The following is a 20094-nucleotide window of genomic DNA, read 5'->3' on the forward strand; positions in this document are numbered from 1 at the left end:
TTGTGGAGGGAAAGAGCCCAGAGTTAGGAGGTGGAATGTGGGGTCCCACAGCTGCCCCCTTTCTAACTCCCTGCTTCCTCCTTTGCCCTCCTTGGCCCAGCTGGGCCAGGATGGGGGTGGGGGTAGCAGTGGGCACGCTCTGTCTGCAGGAAGCCATGCTAGACAGAAGGGGCCACTCCCTCTCTGTCTCCCTTGTCCCCGCACAGACACTGCCTTCCTCTCAGGGCTGTGCTGGGCTTTCTGCTGAGCAGTGTTGGGTGAGGCAGGTGGGCCTGCAGGGGGGTGGGAAGGGCTGTCAGATGACCAGTGCTGTGTGTGTGGTTGGGGCCCCTGCTGCGAACACATCCCTGCCCACCATGCTGGCAACTGGGATCCCCTCCATCCCATCCCAGACCCTGGGAACCCAGTGTTATCCAGCAGGGGAGGGTGAAGGACCCACACTCATTCCTGAAGAGCAGGGAGCTTGGAGAGGGGAGGGATGCTGGCTGAAGACACCTGGGCCTCTGTCCCAGCAGGACAACAGGAGGGCCAGTGTCACCTTCTGCTCCTTTCCCTGCTGGGGGTGGCAGGGGTCCCTTTACCCCTCATTCTTGACCCTTCCCCAGGGATGCCTTGACCCCCTTACCCCACCCCCCATCACCTCTCTGTCCTGAAGTGAGGGTTTGTCACCATCCATGGCAAGGTGTGGTGCCTGGTGGGCTCCGTAACCTGCCCTCTCTCTGGGTGTTTATTCCGCAGCAGAGAGGGGCCTGTGGTCTAAGCGTAATGGTGGAAATCCAGGCTTCCTTCCATGGCCCAAGGAGGCCTTTCTAGAGCAACAGAGTTTTCCTGGGACTTGGCCTGGCTTTTGTTAAGGCAGGTCCTAGATTTACTCAGAAGATGGGCCCCGGAGAGGAGGAGAGGAAAGAAATATCTGTCAGTCAAACATGAAACCCACTGATGACACTGCCTGGCAGAGCTGCCGCTGGTCAGCAGTTACCCTTCACCCCCCAGCTCCCAAGTCCTCTTCCTGAGGGAACCGGCCCTGCTTTATGGAAGGCTCCACCTGTGTTCCGCACCCTGGGTCCATGGTCCCTCACCTGTCACATGGGGCAATGGTCACCCTCCCTCTCTGCCTGCCCTGCAGGATACACTGAGATGAAGGTCAGGAAATCTACTGGCTGCAGAGCCAGGGGCCATGCAGGAGTGAGGGACGGTCTGGTCAAGTTGAGGCTCTGCCCCCGCCTCAGTTTCCCCACACAGGCATGAGACTGTCTTCCTGACTCTCAGAGGACAGGGCTGAGATGGGATGAAGGAACACAGGGAAAGCATTTAGCACCTCTGAGTGCTGTGTGGATGCGACCTGGAGGGTCCTGGCAATCCACTCTTTAATTCTATCTGGCCTGTGCATCCTCCTACCTCCAGTTGCCCTGTGGGGGCCTTTCACAGGGCCTGGCTTGTGGATGTGGGGTTTGGCGTAGGGCAGTGTTTCTCACATGGGAAGTGCACTGGGATTCTTCAGGTTGGGGTGGGGCCTGCGGTTCTGCATTTCTAATCAGTTGCCTAGGACTGGCTCTAATTCTTGTTGAATTTAGAATCACTTGTGGAATTAAGAAAAACATACTGGGCCAGGCATGGTGACTCATTCCTGTAATCCCAGCACTTTGGGAGGCCGAGGCGGGCAGATGACCTGAGGTCAGGAGTTCGAGACCAGCCTGGCCAACGTGGTGAAACCCCATGTCTACTAAAAATACAAAAATTAACTGGGCGTGGTGGCATGCACCTGTAATCCCAGCTACATGGGAGCCTGAGGCAGGAGAATCACTTGAACTCAAGAGGTGGAGGTTGCAGTGAGCCGAGATGGCGCCACTGCACTGCAGCTTGGGTGACAAGTAAGACTCTGTCTCAAACAAACAAACAACAACAACAAAAACATACTGGAGCCCAGATCCCACCCCAGACAGGTTGATTCTGAATTTCTGAGGCTGAGGTGCAGGCTTGAAGTTCCCAGGGAAATCTTCACTGAGTCTCTGGATGCTGAACCAAAATCACCAGGGATGGAGGAGCGGGCTTGGGTACTGGACCCGCCAGCCAGGCAGGTTATACTGGGGTATCCAGAGAGCTTCAGGGTGTGGCTGGGGAGGAACTATGCACTGGGAAGGTGGAGGGCCGATGGGCACAGGTTAGTGGTCGAGGGCAGCGTAGTGACAGACAGAAGCCGCCCTGTGGGTCTTCAGCTGAGTCTGGGTGCACTGGGGTGGCTGTGGGAGTTGCCCTGAGCAATTTCTAGGCTACCTCCACCTTTGGATAAGGCTGCGTCATCCTCAGTCTGGGGTGCAGCGGAAAGTGACTCGAAGTCAAGAAATCCTGCCACTAATACCCAAGGGGCCTTAGGCAAATCATGCTATTAACCTCTCAGGACTCGGCTTTTGCATATGTACAATGCTGATAATCTTATGCACCTGTGATATCCCCAAGTGATGAGAGAATTGAATAAGAATACACACACACACACACACACACACACACACACACACACACACACACACACACACACACCCTACCTAGCATAGTGACTGTGACTGCTCAATAAATGTCAGGGCCGGGCGCGGTGGCTCAAGCCTGTAATCCCAGCACTTTGGGAGGCCGAAACGGGTGGATCACGAGGTCAGGAGATCGAGACCATCCTGGTGAACACAGTGAAACCCCGTCTCTACTAAAACTACAAAAAAAAACTAGCCAGGCGAGGTGGCGGGCGCCTGTAGTACCAGCTACTCGGGAGGCTGAGGCAGGAGAATGGCGTGAACCCGGGAGGCGGAGCTTGCAGTGAGCTGAGATCCGGCCACTGCACTCCAGCCTGGGAGACAGAGCGAGACTCCGTCTCAAAAAAAAAAAAAAAAAAAAAAAAAAAAAAAAAAAAAATGTCAGTCAGAGGAAATCATTTAGCTATTAGGCCAGCACTGGGAGGTGTGGAGCATGCTCACCTCAGGTCAAGTGCACAAGTATTTACCGAGCAGCCACCGCGGCCTCACCGTCAGGAGTTTATAATTTGCCTTTTGAATCCTAATGTCAGACCAGGTGGCACTCCTGCTTGTGATGACAAGCTCCTCTGTCATGGGTGGACCTCCTGTGCCATGCCCTTTAACAGTGAAGGCGACACTCTAGGGCCTCCCCAGGTGCTGGCTCAGCTCTGAGGGCTCCTGTCATCGGACTTCATCTTCCCAACAACCCTATGAGTAGATGCTATTATTCTCATTTTAGGAAGGAAACTGAGGCACAAATTGATTCAGCGACGGGCCTGAGCTTGCCCAGCAAATGATGGTAGGATGTGGACTGGGACCTGTGGTTGGTCCCAGCCCAACCTCTGATCACTCTGCTTTACTGCCCCTAGGCTGCAAGTGCAGCTGCAGGTGTTCCTGCTCCTACCTCCTTTCCTTGCCTGGGCCTTTGGGCCTGCTCTGCCTTCCCCTGGAGCACTGTTCTCCCGCTGCCTCCTGGCGATCTAGGCACTGCTGCAGCCCCACTGAGAGGTCCACTTCTGGGACACACCTTGGGCACCTTGGTTGGAATTCTTTTCTCTATGACTTTCCCTCAGAGGAGTAGACACCTTCAGATGTGCTTTGCCTCCTTACTGCATTGCCTAGAGGACGGGCCAGTCTCCACTTCCTATTGGGAGCCCCTGAGGCCATGCTCAGCCTGGGCTCACCTTCCCTGAGCTGAGTTGCTGTCAGAGTTCCAAGGAGGAAAATATCAGGGAGGCTGGAGTGGGCAGGAGTGGCTTCCTGGAGGCAAAGGGCCTGAACTCTGGGGGAGGAGGATGGCATTCCATGGCTTGTCCCAACAGGGGCTCTCGCCCCTCCCTGTTTCTGGTGCAAGCTGAGGGTCTCAGACCCAGGCCAGGAAGGCAGCTCTTGGGGTTGGAATCTTCCTTCACTACCAACTCCACCCTTTCTGGAAACCAGGAAGCTGGAGCCAGTGCCCTGCACTGCCTCTGGCAGCCCGGCCTCTGCCCTCTTCTGAGAAGCCTTCAGAGAAGTTCACTGCCCGTTCCTGCCATCTGTACGCAGCTGCTGGAAAGCCCTTCCTGGCGTCTACCCTGAGCCTTTCCAGCTGCTGGGAATTTCTGTGAATGTATCCTCTGTGCAGGGTACTGGGCCAGGAGTTGGGGCTGGGAGGTGAGAGAGACCAGACCTTGGCTTTGAGGAGTTGAGGGTTTGATAGGAGAGACCTACATAGAAACCTGGAACCTGGCCCAGCCAAACAGGCAGCTGGAGCTGGGCCTCTGGACCCCAAGGGCTGGGGTCAAGACCCAATGGCTGTAGAGGCCCTGTGTTGCCTTGGCAACCTTCTTCCCTCTCTGGGCCTCAGTTTCCCCATCTATAAAACGAGTGGCAGGCTAGCTGATCTCTGAGAATGTTTCCATATTTGATAACCCATGAATTGTGTTTCAAAACAAGAGGCCCATGCCTGATCCAGTGTTTGCAAGGTGATGTCTCAGACCCTTGGTGTTCCTCAGGACACTGATAGGCATCTCTTGAAAGACATTTGGGAAACACTGCTTTCTGCTTCCTCTTTTTAGAAATGCAAGGGTGGGAAGTGGTGGTTCACACCTGTAATCCCAGTACTTTGGGAGGCCAAGGTAGGAGGATTGCTTGAGCCCAGGAGCTCAAGACCAGCCTGGACAGCATAGTGAGACCCCAGTCTCCATTATTATTATTATCAACATTATTTGAGACTGAGACTGACTCTGTTGGCCAGGCTGGAGTGCAGTGGCATGATCTCGGCTCACTGCCACATCCACCTCCCATGCTAAAGTGATTCTTCTCCCTTAGCTTCCCAAGTAGTTGGGACTACTGGCGCACACCACCACACCCAGCTAATTTTTTGTCTTTTTATTAGACGGGGTTTCACCATGATGGCCAGGCTAGTCTTGAACTCCTGACCTCAAGTGATTTGCCTGCCTTGGCCTCCCAAAGTGCTGGGATTACAGATGTGAGCCACCGCGCCTGGCCACCATTATTATTTTTTTTTAATTTAAAAAGTGTTTAAGTAAAGAGATGCATTGCCTCTAAGCATGCTAAAAGTTCTGAATTCTGCAGTTAAAAACAGCTCTTTGTTTAAAATATTTAATATGAATCTTCAATTTATTATTCTATTATTTTTTACCACCTATTAACATCTTGTAGAGTTTTTGATGGAAACCAGTTTCACCCTGTTCTGGAGAGGACATAGTTGCCTAAGGTGGACGTGGAGGCACCATGGCCTCTGAGTGACATGTGCATGTTCCTTACTTTGGGGTCACCTTGCCTTGGTTTCTAACTCTGTTCAGACCTGTTTGACATGTACCAGGTGACTACTCAGTGTCAGGCCAGGGAAGCAGCTGAATAGAATATGGCACTGACCCCCAGTTCCCTGTGTTTCCATGCCTTCAGAGTTCTCATTGTCCTGAATTGTCCCTGCTGGGGTGTGGACTTGAGGGCTGGGTCTTTCCCGCCTCCTCCGTGGTGCCTGTTACATAGGAATGATGTCAGCAGATGAAGGGCTTGCATGGAAGAGAATGTGTGCAGGCAGCATGCGGGGTAGGAATGAGCACACGCTCCTGAGTCAGACACTCCAGGTTTAAAAAACATTGTTAGAGATGGGGTCTCAAACTCTTGGGCTCAAGTGATCCTTCCTCCTCAGCCTCCTGAATAGCTGGGACTACAGGTGTGTGCCGCCATGCCTGGCTCTAGCCCCAGGTTTGAATCCTGACACCTCCATTTGTTAGCTGTGTGTCCTTGGCAAATGAATGAAGGTCTCTGAGTCTCAGCTTCCTTCCAGGTTGTGGTGAGGATTAAAGCAGATAATGTATGTAAACACTTAAGACAGGGTCTGGCGCATGACAGAACCCAGTAAATGGTGGCTATTGTTACCAGCAGCTTGGGGATCTGCTGCCAAGGTGGCTGTTGGTTGACCTTGGGTTTTAGAGTAGTCATTGCTTCTTTTTTTTTTTTTTTTTTTTTTTTTTTGAGACAGTCTCACTCTTTCACTGTGTTGCCTAGATTTGAGTGCAGTGATGTGATCTCAGCTTACTGCAACCTTTGCCTCCCAGGTTCAAGCAATTCTCCAGCCTCAGCCTCCCAAGTAGCTGGGATTACAAGTGCACCCCACCACACTTTGCTAATTTTTTTTTTTTTTTTTTTTGAGACGGAGTCTCGCTCTGTCGCCCAGGTTGGAGTGCAGTGGCCGGATCTCAGCTCACTACAAGCTCCGCCTCCCGAGTTTTTAGGCCATTCTCCTGCCTCAGCCTCCCGAGTAGCTGGGACTACAAGCGCCCGCTACCTCACCTGGCTAGTTTTTTGTATTTTTTTTAGTAGAGACGGGGTTTCACCAGGTTAGCCAGGATGGTCTCGATCTCCTGACCTCGTGATCCGCCCGTCTCGGCCTCCCAAAGTGCTGGGATTACAGGCTTGAACCACTGCGCCCGGCCACACTTTGCTAATTTTTATATTTTTAGTAGAGACAGACGGGGTTTCACCATGTTGCCGAAGCTGGTCTCAAACTCGTGACCTCAGGTGATCCACCTGCCTCGGCCTCCCAAAATGCTGCGATTACAGGCATGAGCCACCGCGCCCAGCTCCCCAGCTAATGTTTATATTAGTTATTGCTTCTTATCCCGTCAAAATGCTGCCCTCAGATGTTCCCCATCTGCTCCCAGTCACCACGGAGGCTGCAGAGCCATGGCCGATGGCCATCCATCGAACCAAAGCAGAAGGGGAAGCAAGTGACCAAGCTCACATGACTGTTTAGTCATGGAATTGGACATGTCTGCTGTGACGTTTTATCCCCAGGGTTCCTGGGGACCTACCCTAGGCAAGCTCCTGCTGTCTGTGGGGTAAAGAGGGGTGTGTGTGCCCCTTGTCTTTAGGGAGCTTGTTCATTCATACATGTCTAGACACTAGACAACATGGTGCAGACATGCATGAGGATTAAGAGAGTGGTGAAGGTGGAGGGAAGGAAGAGAGGGGGCAGAGGGGACCATTGGTGTTGTCCCTGGAGCGGAAAAGAGCTGTCTTTAAATATGGTCTGAGCAGGGTGGGCTGCACATGGCTGATGAGACCTTTGTCCTTTCACCACTGGCAGGCAGCTGGCAGCTTGGGGGACAACCGAACTGAATCTTAGGACAACCTCCTAAGCTGGCAGCTTAGGAGGTGACAACCGAACTGAATCTTCTCATTCCAAATTCCTTGTCATTTTCCTCTGTGATCCAGGCCATTGCCCCAGACCAGGGCTGGGCAGGAAGGGAGCTCAGCCCGCCCATATTCCTGCTCTCCCCCAGTTCACTGCTGTCCCTTAAAGGTAAAAATGGGGTGATCCAGTCAGAATTCAGCGTTTGTCTGACCTTGGAGGATCCTCCTTGCTGACAGAAGGTTTCCTTATTCTTCGCTGATGTCACTTGTTAATGAAAATGGGAACCGAGTGATGATGAGCTGAGCTCGGGAGCCAGAGACCAGAGTTCAAGGCTGGCCCTTGCCCCACTTACCAGCAAGATTGGGATAAGTTAAGTAACCTTCCCATGCCTCAATTTCCTGTCTGTAAAATGAGAATCACTATACTTGCAGTGTCACAAGGATGAAAAGAAGTAAGGAATGGCAAGTGCTCAGCCTAGCACCTTTGACAAAAACAAGACCTAGTAGTTGCCTCTTTCAGTCGTTTCAACTGCCAGTTAATGCCCCGCATTTTCCAGGTGGGATGGCTTATGTCTTGGGTATAATCAAGCCCAGGAAAACCTCTTCCCTGTCTAGGGGACAGAGTTGAGCTTACTGAGGTCACGACAGGGACTCAGGCACAGCCCTGGGGTGTGTTCACATGTCAGGGGCTTCAGTTCACACAGGAAGTGTAATATCTGCCAGGCTGCCAGGCTGAGGGTCTCACACACACCCACCCCAGCTCACCTTCAGCTGTGTGTGCTTCACTGTGCACAGGTGTTGTTTTGTTTTGTGTTGTTTTTGAGATAGGGTCTCACTCTGTGGCCCAGGATGGAGTTCAGGGGTGCCGTCATGGCTCACTGCAGCTTCTACTGCCTGGGCTTAATCGATCCCCCACCTCAGCCTTCCAAGTAGCTGGTTCTACAGGCGCCAGCCACTGTGCCTGGCTAATTTTTTTTTTGAGACGGAGTCTCCCTCTGTCTCCCAGGCTGGAGTTCAGTGGCGTGATCTCAGCTCGCTGCAAGCTCCACCTCCTGGTTCGCGGCATTTTCCTGCCTCAGCCTCCCGAGTAGCTGGGACTACAGGTGCCCGCCACCACGCCCCGCTAATTTTTTGTGTTTTTAGTAGAGACGGGGTTTCACCGTGGTCTCGATCTCCTGACCTCATGATCCGCCCTCCTTAGCCTCCCAAAGTGCTGGGATTATAGGCATGAGCCACCGCACCTGGCCAATTTTTGTATTTTTTTGTAGAGACAGGGATTCCCCATGTTGCCCAAGCTGGTCTTACTGAACTCCTAAGCTCAAGCTATCCTCCCACCTTGGCCTCCCAAAGTGCTGGGATTACAGGTGTGTGTTACCTGCACAGGTGTTTTATATTTGCCTCACCTCTCTACCAGGTGACAAATTGAGAAATCAGAGAGTTTAGGGCTGAGAACCAAGAGTTGAAATCTCAGTGACTCTGCTTTGGCAGGTGCAGTGGGAGGAGCTGCTCCCGACTGCCAAGGTCCCAACTCCTGCTGTGTGATCTTGGGGAAGCCAGCCACCCTCTCTGGTACATTCTCCATCAGTGCCTGGAGGGAGTGGGCCTCTGACATCTATCAGATTTGCTATCAGGAGTTTTAGGGCTCTACTGGGACAGGCCCACATTTGCTTTTGTTTCCCACGTTTTGTCCCCCAAGTGCTCGGGGTTGGACATGTGAGCACACAGCAGATGCTCAATAAGTGCTTGCTGAACCTCAGTGATCAGAGAGAGAGCTCAGTGGGCCTGTCTGCTGGGTCTGTCATTCCCTTAGCACTGCGGGGGGAGTCCTCTCACATCCCTCCCTGCAGCCTCCTCCTGGGGGATCACCTAAAGCTCATGTCTACAGAGACGCCTCTCTCGACCCTCCAGTACCAGCTGTTTTCTCTGACAGCACCCTAGACTTTTCCTTTATGGCACTCATTGAAATTTATGATCACATATTTATTGGCAGATTAGTTGTTCATTGTCTATCTTCCCCACAAGGATGTCTGCTTCATGAGGGCAGCTTCGTAAGTCCTCAGTGATCAACTGAGTGTCCGAATGAATGAATGAATGGTGAGGACAGAATGGGGGGTAAAAAGCCGGGAGAGGCCAGGCACAGTGGCTCACACCTGTAATCCCAGCACTTGGATTGCTTGATCCCAGGAGTTGAAGACCAGCCTGGGCAACCCCATCTCTACCTTGTTATCATGGCAAAATCCCATCTCTACTAAAAATTAAAAAAAAAAAAAAAAATTAGCTGGGTGTGGTGGTGTGTGCCTGTAGTCCCAGCTACTCGGGAGGCTGAGTGAGAGAATCACCTGAGCCTGGGAAGTTGAGTCTGGGAAGTGAGTCTTGATGGTGCCACTGTACTCTATCCTGGGTGACAGGAGTGAGACTGTCTCAAAAAAAAAAAAAAAAAAAAAACGAGGAGGACGCCGAGGGTTAGATGAGGCTGTTCAGGGCCTCTCACTGATGGAGGTGGTCGTGACTCCAAGTCCAGTGCTCTTCCTTCTTCTGGAGCAGGGACACCCTGGGGGACCAGGCTGGGTTTAATGGGCAGCCAAGCCCCTGAGGACCTAGGGAAGAGGAGGAGGGCATGGGGGATCTGAGCCAGCTCCACCCCTTCCCCCAACAGGCAGGAAGGACAGGGCAGATCTGTCAGCTTCAGACACCACTGCCCCAGGGGACCCAGCCCTGAGCCCAGGGAGGCAGGGAAAAAGGGGGAGACAGGAAGCACCCGGGTCTTCCCCTCCTCCCTTTTGCCCCACCCTCCGCCCCCATCTCTGGCGAGAGAGCTCTCAGCCCCAGGCCTTGGCACTAGGGGGACAAGGGCGGGGTGATGGGGGACAGAAATCCCGTTCTGGGCAAATCCCTTCCTCTCCCTCATTTGGTTTCTGGCCTCAAATTGGGGACTGCTCTGGCAGTCCCTGGAGAGCTTGGCTGGGGCCTTGAGGCAGGAGGGATGGAGCAAGAGGGAGAGGGCACTGCCCACTTATGCCCTTCCTGTGTGCCCAATCCTGTGCAGACCTAGCTGCAGTGTCACTCGACAGGAGGACGAGCACTGGGCAGGACCTGGGAGACCTCACTGAAAGGCTGGGCTCTGTCGAGAACTGCTGTGTGACCTCGGGTGGGGCACAGCCCCTCTCTGGCCACTGTTGTTCTTCTCATCCGCCAATGTGGTCCAAACCTAGGGCCAAAGATCACAAGCCCTTTGAGGAGTTTTAAAAGACTAATTCCTAGGCCCCATTCTGAGTGGTAGATTTGGGTGGGACATCTGTATTTTTAAATCTTTGCTGCTATTATGATGCACCTAGTGGAGGCACTACTGCCGTAGATGCTCTAAGGGCCCCTCCCCGGCCTCAAAACTCCCACCCCTAGGGCAGGCCACCCCACTCCTGTGTCCTGCTCTGGAAGGCAAGGGTGGCAGTGGCTGGCTGCATCCTCTGGGGTGCCAGCTGGGACACAGGTGGCAGGCCGTGGGGAGCAGGGTGCTGCCTGGGGAGGGTGTGCACTGTGGACCTGCCAGGAACAAATACAGAGGGGCCTGGGAGGGCCCTGAGCTTCCCAGCCAGAGTCTCCCCTCCATCCCCTCTTCTGAAGGCCTCTTCCCCCTGACCTTTCTCCCTTCTTTTCCACTTCGGCCTCCGTCTTGTTTCTTTCTCTGTCCATTGCTCCCTCCTTCTCCTCTTTCTGTCCCCAGCCTCCTCTCTCTGGGAAGCTTTTTTTTTTTTTTTTTTTGAGACGGGGTCTCGCTCTGTCGCCCAGGCTGGAGTGCAGTGGCACGATCTTGGCTCACTGCAAGCTCCACCTCCCGGGTTTACGCCATTCTCCTGCCTCAGCCTCCCGAGTAGCTGGGACTACAGGCGCCCGCCACCTCGCCCAGCTAGGTTTTTGTATTTTTTAGTAGAGACGGGGTTTCACCGTGTTAGCCAGGATGGTCTCGATCTCCTGACCTCGTGATCCGCCCATCTCGGCCTCCCAAAGTGCTGGGATTACAGGCTTGAGCCACCGCGCCCGGCCTCTGGGAAGCTTTTTAATTTTGACCCCACATCCCACAGTTGGTTGCTCCTGCCTCTTGGTGTCCTTCCTGTCCTGGCCCTCCTGCCCTGGTTCCCTGTCTCTCTCCAGCCCTGTCTCTGTCTCTCCCTGTTTTTCTCTCCCTGATACGTTCTCTCTCTCCCTCCCTCCATGAATTTCTCTGTCTCTGCCCTGTGCCACCTCTCATCTTCCCTGCCTCTGTAAGTGTGGGGAGGACCCTGGAAAATGACAGAGGTGGAGAAAGCTGACAAGTTAGAGAAACCAAGGCTTGTGGAAACCGTGGCAGCCCGCAGTCTTCCCCACCTGGCTCCAGCCTACCTTCCCCAGGCCACCTGGCTCTGTCCCCTGCACACCCTGGGTCACCCTGCCCCTCCCTCGTGCCTGTGCCCAGCTCCGCATCTCCCTCTTCCCATTTCCAGCTTCCCTGACACTGCCCTGGGGCCCTTTCTCTGGCTGTCCTGGGGACCTCACCTCCCGTGAGCCCACAGCTCACTGTCTGTCGAGGGGGTATAGGCAGGAGGTGAGGATGCGTCCGAGCCTCCCTGGGACACGACCCTCACTGAGTCATGGACTGCAGGATTTGTGCCATCTCCTGGCACGAGAGCCAAGGTTGCCCAGATTGACGGAAGAGCAGGTGTTTGTGTCCCCTTCCGGTGAGAGCTTTCCAGCACCCAGAGAGCCAAGATGGCTTGCAGAATTGGGGAAGAGGCAGGGAGAGGGTGAGAAGTGGAAATGGAGGGGCATGTTCTCCCCCTCCCGGGGCCTCAGTTTCTCCTCACAAACTTTTCCCTCTCTCTCATTGTCTAAGTTAGCCTTTCCTTCCCGCCTCTGGTGCGATTGGGGGTGGGGTGGGGCAGGGAATGAGGGGAGGCTGGGCTTTTACTCAACAGAGCAATTTCTCCTGTGATCAAAAGAGGCCATGGCCGCCTCATCTCTCCTCAGAGACCTGCCCTGACAGGTGGTGTCCTGCCTCCAGTCCGTGTTAACCCCCTCAAGGCCAGGGCTGGGCTGAGGGTCTGAGCCTCCCACCTGCCACTTGAAGGGACCTCCCTGGGGTCCGGAGACATCATACTGGCCCTGGGGAGGCTGTGGACCCTGGGCCTCACACTTACATCTGGACAGGCCTTCTGGCCTCCAGGGCCTGGCGAGAACCTCAGGTGAAGAGTTGCTGTTAGGCTTCCTGGGCGGGTTGGGGTGGTCCTGCTGTCCCACCCTGGAGACTTTATTCCAGGGGCTCTGGGCTGGAAGGAGCCCCTATTCCTTCCAGACTCCCTCTCTGCACCCTCCCCACTGCTGGCCCTGTGGCCCTGGGTGTGGGATGTGCAGAGGACTGGCCAGGAGAAGGGTTAAGTCAGGGACTCTTGGGATGGCTTTGGCCACGGCCATTCCTCTGGGAGAAGAGAACAAGGGGCCCATTCTGTGTGTGGGAATTAATAGCAAAGAGTCATCTGGGGTGTCACTCAAGCACTGATCGACTCCCAGAGGAATGTGAGAGGGAGAGAGGGAGAGGAGAGGAGAGGTGTGGTGGGGGCTGAGACGGAGATGTCAAAGGCAGGGCATTAGGGTCTGGCTGGTACAGGAGCCCACCCTGGTAGGTGGGCCCGCTGCCCCAAGATGGGTCCTGCTTTTCACCACAGATGCTTCCCCGCCCCTACACAGGATGAAGACCCCCTCCTGTCATTCCCTAACCCAGGGCCTCCCACTTCTGTCTTCATTCCCAGACGACCGTACCCTCCACCCCGAGGTGGGCCTGTTGGGCAGCTGGCCCTGAGTTCCTGGGCTCTCGCAGTCTGCTCCCATCTTTGCTGAGAGATCCAGGTGCTCCTTGTGGGAACTGCCCTGGGGATGGTACTGTGGAGTGCCAGCCTGGGGTCCTGAGTTGTACCCTCTGTCCCAGGATCCAGGAGCCCCACTTGCCAGGCTCCAGGCCCAGTTCAGACACATTCCTACCAGGTGGCTGCAGGCATCTTTGGCTGCCTGTGTGTTGGGATGCTGGAGCTTGTCAGCCATCACGGGGCTCAGCCTTCCTCATCTGCTCAGGCCCCTGTGGCAGCCTCAGCCTGGCCTGTGGGTGAGGACCAGCAGGCCTCCCGACATCTGAATGTCACAGCCTAAGAAAGGCCTTGGCGGGGCTCCAGGAGGCCTAGGAGGGCGTGGCGCCCGCCTGCTCCAGTTGTGGGGCTGAGTCAGAATCCTCCCAGGTCATTTGCCTCTGGGTGCCCTGATACCCCTTCCCCTCCCCAGGACCTCAGCCTGGCCACCGAGCTGAAATGAGCCTAGACTCTGTGGGATGCAGAGGATGAGGGCTTTGGAGCAGTCAGAGCAGGGTACCCCTCTCCCTGGCTCTGTGACCTGGGCAGAGCTCCTTTGTCTCTCTGAGCCCCGGGGTTTCCTCTTGAAAATGGGTCATATCATAACTGGCAGGTTCAGAAGTGAGAGAAGGTAACAGGTGTCAAGTGCCCGACACAATAGCCAACCACTGTGTGTTGTTATTTTTATTATGATGATTATTGTTATTGGAGGACTGGGCAGCCTCCACTGCTGTTGGGCTGGAAGATACACCATGCACACCATTTGACTGCCTGGATCTGCACCTGGCAGCCTGTGCCCGCTCGGTGAATCGTAGGGATCCCAGCGCTGTTCCTCCTCAGCTGTGGTTTTGGCGAGGGTGAGCTTCCCGGCCCCCAGACCTCCTGTGTGCCAGCGTCATTTCCATATCTGGTGACTCATCCTGCTGGTCCTGCCGGAACACGATGCCTCCCCTGACGGCATGGTGCAGGCACAGTGTGTGCAGCCACGGGCCTCGGTTCCTCCCCTGGGGGTTGGCCACCTGCGCCCCCACGGTAGACTGGCATTTTGAAGCCTGAAGGGAGCTTAGCGGTTGTCCAGCTGGACCTTCTTATACTGACAGGGAGCTGAGGTCTAGAAAAGAGAGGGCCTTTCTGCGGCACTGTGGAGTAAACAGAGCTGGCAGGCCTTTCTACATTGGACTGGGAGTCTGGACTCCTGGGTTATTGCCCAAACTTGGATGCTAGGGGCCAAGTGGGCTGGGAAAATTCCTTACTCATAGCTGGGGTGGGGAGAGGACACATGGAGAAAGAAGGTGGAGCCTTTTGCAAACTAAAGTGCTTTCCAAATATGGGGGGTTATTAGGAGGATGGCTTTGGGCCCCACGAGATGGTGCTGACCCTGTGTTTGTCTGCAGTCTGTGCAGGACACTAGGGTGGTTGGTGCCACCAGTCCAGGGGCTGCTGGACACAGGCCTCCCCCGCAGAGGAATAAGCCAACACCATTGAGGAGGGGGCAGCCCAGGGCTCCCTGCCTGGCTTTGGAGGTGTAGGGTGTTTGAAATAACATTCTTCAACATGCTCAAAGTGAAACTAGCTTCCTTTGGGAACATACGGAGACCACAGGCACTCAACAGGGGCTGACGAGGACCCACCAACTCCGCTGTGGGCTCCATCCCTGCCCTTGGGCTCATAGTCTGGTGACCTCGGCATTCATTATTTTCATTCCAGTTCTCTGTACAGTGCTTGGCACATAGTAGGAACTCAGGAAGTGTTTATGGGATGGAATGGGGTGATGACGTTGAGGCAAGATTAAGGGTATGGATGGAGATGACATCTGCGTCTTGCCTGGAAGCAGAGGGGAGGAAAAGGAGCAAGTGACGAGTGGCGGCTGGCATGGGTGCAGCGCCACTGAGAGAAGGGGTTGAGAGAGGTTAGAGAAGGAATGGAGTCAACACTCCTGAGAGCCCTTCTTTGCCCTGTGGCCTCTTACTTGCAAGCTAGTTCCCCTCTCTGAGGCTCAGTTTCCTTATCTGTAACACAGGGATAGGATTTATTCGTGAGTTGTTTGTTGCAAGGCTCAAGAACGGTAACACATGGGTCCTGACAGGCTCTCAACCATGCCTCCTGGACACCCAGTGTGTTGTGAACAGAGATCTTTAGAAAGAACAGATAAACATTACAGAAGTATCTTATAGAGACACAGTTGACAGATACATAAATAATGTGAGTTGCATCGTATTAGATTCAGAGAGACTAAAGATAGATTTTTAGGGGAATTTGTGAATTTACTCATTTTGGGGATGAGCGCTGGGATGGAGACAGTGAACCCTTGACATTGGAGGCTCCAGGATTATAGAGTTGCTTTGTGGTTTTTTTGGGGTGGAGTCTCACTTTGTTGCCCAGGTGGAGTGCTGTGGCGTAATCTCCACTCACTGCAACCTCTGCCTCCCAGGTTCAAGCGATTCTTCTGCCTCAGCCTCCTGAGTAGCTGGGATTACAGGCATGTACCACCATGCCTGACTAGTTTTTGTATTTTTAGTAGAGATGGGGTTTCACCATGTTGGCCAGGCTGGTCTCCAACTCCTGACCTCAAGTGATCTGCCCGCTTAGGCCTCTCCAAGTGCTGGGATTACAGGTGTGAGCCACCTCGCCTGGCCAAGTGTTTTTTTTTTTTTTTTTTTGGTGGAATCTCACTCTGTTGCCCAGACTGGAGTGCAGTGGCGTGATCTTGGCTCACTGCAACCTCTGCCTCCTGGGCTCAAGCAATTCTCCCACCTCAGCCTCCTAAGTAGCTGGGACTACAGGCACCTGCCACCATGACCGGCTAATTTTTGTATTTTTAGTAGAGACTGGATTTCGCTATGTTGGCCAGGCTGGTCCCGAACTCCTGACCTCGGGTGATCCGCCCGTCTCAGCCTCTCAAAGTGCTAGGATTACATGCGTGAGCCACCACACCTGACCTTTTTTTAAAATTTATTTTTTCCCCCAAACTTGGACAAAGCATATCACTTACAGACTTTTTATTGGGCCACAAAAATGCTTAAGAACTAAAGAAGAAAACTCCAGTTCCAAAGTATGCAAAAATAGCAAAATAGAAATTACTCAAAATTTTAAATGGAAAATGAAAAAGACCCTTTAAAACTTGTTTATAGCCAACCAGTTCTATGTAGCATGCGATGTGGGTACATTTCAACATGCCTGATGCAATGTGGGGTCAGTGGGACCCACAAGAGTCTTATGAAGTGTCCAGGGCACTGCAGCCACCGCCTCCCGGCCTCAAGCAATTCTCCCACCTCAGCCTCCTGAGTAGCTGCAATCACAGGCACCTGCCACCATGCCCGGCTAATTTTTGTATTTCTAGTAGAGACCAGGTTTTGCCATGTTGGCTGGGGCCATGGGGCTGGGGTTGCTCAGCAAAGGGAGCTGTGTCTGGGGGCAACTGAGAAGGGCTTCCCGGTGGAGGTGATGTTTGGGTGCAACCTTACAGAGAGAGAAGGGATTGAATAGAGGGAAAAATGGCCTGGTGGTGACTTTTGAGTATTGAGGTAAAGGGCGATGTGTGAGCAAAGGTTCAGAGAAAGGAACGCACATGGAGAGTTAGAGAGAAAGGTGAGATACTTGGCATGCAAGATACTTTGGAATTAGGATGTGGAGAACAGGGGAGGGGTTAGGGTGACTGTAGAAAGTTTGGTAGAGGCTTATGTACCAGGCTTGGACTTTATCCTAAGGTCAATCAGGAACCATGAGTGAGACAGAGTCTGGCTCTGTTGCCCAAGCTGGAGTGCAGTGGCACGATCTCAGCTTACCGCAACCTCTGCCTCCCAGGTTCAAGCAATTCTTCTGCCTCAGCCTCCTGAATAGCTGGAATTATAGGCCCGCACCACCACACCTCGCTAACTTTTGTCTTTTCAGTAAAGATGGGGTTTCACCATGTTGGCCAGGCTGGTATTGAACTCCTGACCTCAAGTTACCCGCCCACCTCGGCCTCCCAAAGTGCTGGGATTACAGGAATGAGCCATTGTACCCTGCTGGGAGATATTTTAAGAAGGAGGGTGGGCCGGGCGCGGTGGCTCAAGCCTGTAATCCCAGCACTTTGGGAGGCCGAGACGGGTGGATCACGAGGTCAGGAGATCGAGACCATCCTGGCTAACACGGTGAAACCCCGTCTCTACTAAGAAATACAAAAAACTAGCCGGGCGAGGTGGCGGGCGCCTGTAGTCCCAGCTACTCGGGAGGCTGAGGCTGGAGAATGGCGTGAACCCGGGAGGCGGAGCTTGCAGTGAGCTGAGATCCGGCCACTGCACTCCAGCCTGGGCTACAGAGCGAGACTCCGTCTCAAAAAAAAAAAAAAAAAAAAAAAAGAAGGAGGGTGAGGAGGGCGATGGTGACACAGTCAGCCAAATTTTTTTTTTTTTTTTTTGAGATGGAGTCTCACTCTGTCACCCAGGCTGGAGTGCAGTGGTGTGATCTTGGCTCACTGCAACCTTCGCCTCTCAGGTTCAAGTGATTCTCACACCTCAGTTTCCCGAATAGCTGGGATTACTAGTGCATACCACCATGCCCAGCTAATTTTTATATTTTTATTAGAGATGGGGTTTCATCGTATTGGCCAGGCTGGTCTCGAACTCCTGACCTCAGGTGATTCACCTGCCTCAGCTTCCAGCTTCCCAAAGTGCTGGGATTACAGGAGTGAGCCACTGTTCCTGGAACAGTCAGCCTTTTTTTCCCCAAGTTCACTCTTAAAGCATTGTGGCAGCTGCATGGTTGCTAGGGGAGGGAGGTGCTGGAGACTGGAGGCCAGAGACCCTTTAGGAGATTAGGAGACTAATTTTTTTTTTTTTTTGAGATGGGGTGTCGCTGTGTTGCCCAGGCTGGAGTGCAGTGGCATGACATAGCTCGACGTAGCTGACATAGCTCCTTAGCTAAAAAAAATCCTGCTGCCTCAGTCTCCAGAGAGTAACTTGGACTACAGGCATGCATCTCTGTGTTTGGCTAATTTTTATTTTTATTTTTTGTAGAGTTGCGGGAGTCTCACTATATTGCTCAGACTGGTCTTGAACTCCTGGCCTCAAGTGACCCTCCCACCTTCCTGAGCTCCTGATGGCATAAGCCACCACACCTGGCCAGAGGCTGGAGCATTAATCCTGGTGAAAAATGATGAGAACCCATATTAGGATGGGTCCTAGGTAGGGACGGAAGAAGAGGAGAGATTTGAGAACAAGTCAGGCAGTGGTTGGAGTGAAGGAAGTTGGAAATAGGTGGTAATAACACCCCTGCTACTTCCTGAGTGCTTACTGTGGGCCAGCTGCTTTCTACCTATAAGACATGCATATCTACTCACCGAGTTCTCATGACTGCCAGAATGGAGCAAGAGATGGCAGGCAGGCGTGATTAACTGGAATCTGCAGAATCTATGCCCTGCAGTTAAAAACCAATGGCTAACTTGATTACCTCTGTAAAGGAAGCAATAAATAAATAAAAACCAGTGTCAAAAACCATGTCTTAGGCCAGGTGCAGTGGCTCACGCCTGTAATCCTAACACTTTGGGAGGCCAAGTTGGGCAGATCACTTGAGGCCAGGAGCTCGACACCAGTCTGGCCAACATGGTGAAACCCCGTCTCTACTAAAAATACAAAATTAGCACGCCTGTAATCCCAGCTACTTGGGAGGCTGAGGCAGGAGAATCACTTGAACCTGGGAGGTAGAGGTTGTAGTGAGCCAAAATTGGGCCATTGCACTCCAGCCTGGGCAAAAAGAGCGAAACTCCATCTCAGAAAATGAAACAAAACAAAACAAAACCATGTGATGGATATTTGTTGTAGACAAATTAGAAAATATAGAAAAACAAGAAGAAAGGCCAGGTGCCATTGGTTTTTAACTGCAGGGCATAGATTCTGCAGATTCCAGTTAAATCAGGTCTGCCTGCCATCTCTTGCTCCATTCTGGCAGTTATGAGAACTCGGTGAGTGGATATGCATGTCTTATAGGTAGAAAGCACCTGGCCCACAGTGAGCACTCAGGAAGTGGTAGGGGTGTTATTACCACCGATTTCCAACGTCCTTCACTCCAGCCTCCTGAGTAGCTGGGACTATAGGTGTGTGCCACCATGCCCGGCCAAGTTTTGTTTTGTTTTAGTAGAGTCAGGGTTTCACCATATTCGCCAGGCTGATGTCAAATTCCTGGCCTCAAGTGATCTGCCCACCTCACCTTCCCAAAGGACTGGGATTACAGCATGTGAGCCACCTTGAATACCAGGTTTAAGAGTTTGGAGTTGGCCGGGTGCGGTGGCTCACACCTGTAATCCCAGCGCTTTGGGAGGCTGAGGCAGGTGCATCACAAGGTCAGGAGATCGAGACCATCCTGGCTAACACGGTGAAACCACGTCTCCACTAAAAAGTACAAAAAAATTAGCCAGGTGTGGTGGCAGTCGCCTGTAGTCCCAGCTACTCGGGAGGCTGAGGCAGGAGAATGGTGTGAACCCAGGAGGCGGAGCTTGCAGTGAGCTGAGATCGCACCACTGCACTCCAGCCTGGGTGACACAGCAAGACTCCGTCTCAAAAAAAAAAAAGAGTTTGGAGTCCTAATGGGGAACCACAAAGAATTTCAGCTCAGGGGTGATGGAACCCTATAGACCTTTAGGCAGCTCATCCTGGCCAGGTGGAGGAAAGACTGATAGCAGGAGAGCCGGTACTGGCCTGGACGCCAGAGAGGAGAGCTCCCCCAGCAAAACATTAGGATGGAAGGAAGTTGGTGATCAACTAGGTGTGTAGGAGGCAGGGTGAGGGGTTGTCAGGCAAAATGGGAATGGAGGGGCGATGTAATCACCTAAAATGACAAGACCCAGAGCAGTGCCCTCTGAGCGAGGTCTGCAGAGTGGGACCCCCTTGCGCTGTTGGTCGCTGGTCCTCAGCAAGGTCAGAGATTAGTACAGAACTCAGACAATTATAGTCTAGAAACTCCTGTAACAATTTGACATGGCTGCAATTTCCAAGAGTGTGATTCATTTTAATAATTCTTTTTTATGGTATGTTACAGAAGTATTGGTCCGCAAAGAATTGGTTTTAAAAAACCTTGGGCCAGATGTAGTGGCTCATGCT

At 53.1% G+C, this 20094-nt stretch overlaps 2 protein-coding genes across 12 annotated transcripts in view; both read left to right on the forward strand.

Moving 5' to 3' along the window:
• Positions 1-20094, forward strand: part of LOC105464464 (RNA polymerase II, I and III subunit F) — a 92352-nt gene that overhangs the window by 33855 nt on the left and 38403 nt on the right. The gene's annotated exons all lie outside the window — the stretch shown is intronic.
• LOC105464462 (uncharacterized) lies at positions 36-17352 on the forward strand. The gene is given in 5 exon segments (XM_071080573.1): positions 36-273; positions 276-318; positions 320-582; positions 585-608; positions 611-17352. Coding segments are annotated over 5 exon segments (888 nt in total). The 3' UTR covers positions 931-17352.

This window comes from Macaca nemestrina, chromosome 15 (assembly GCF_043159975.1).
Source record: "Macaca nemestrina isolate mMacNem1 chromosome 15, mMacNem.hap1, whole genome shotgun sequence".
Classification (NCBI taxonomy): Eukaryota; Metazoa; Chordata; class Mammalia; order Primates; family Cercopithecidae; genus Macaca; species Macaca nemestrina.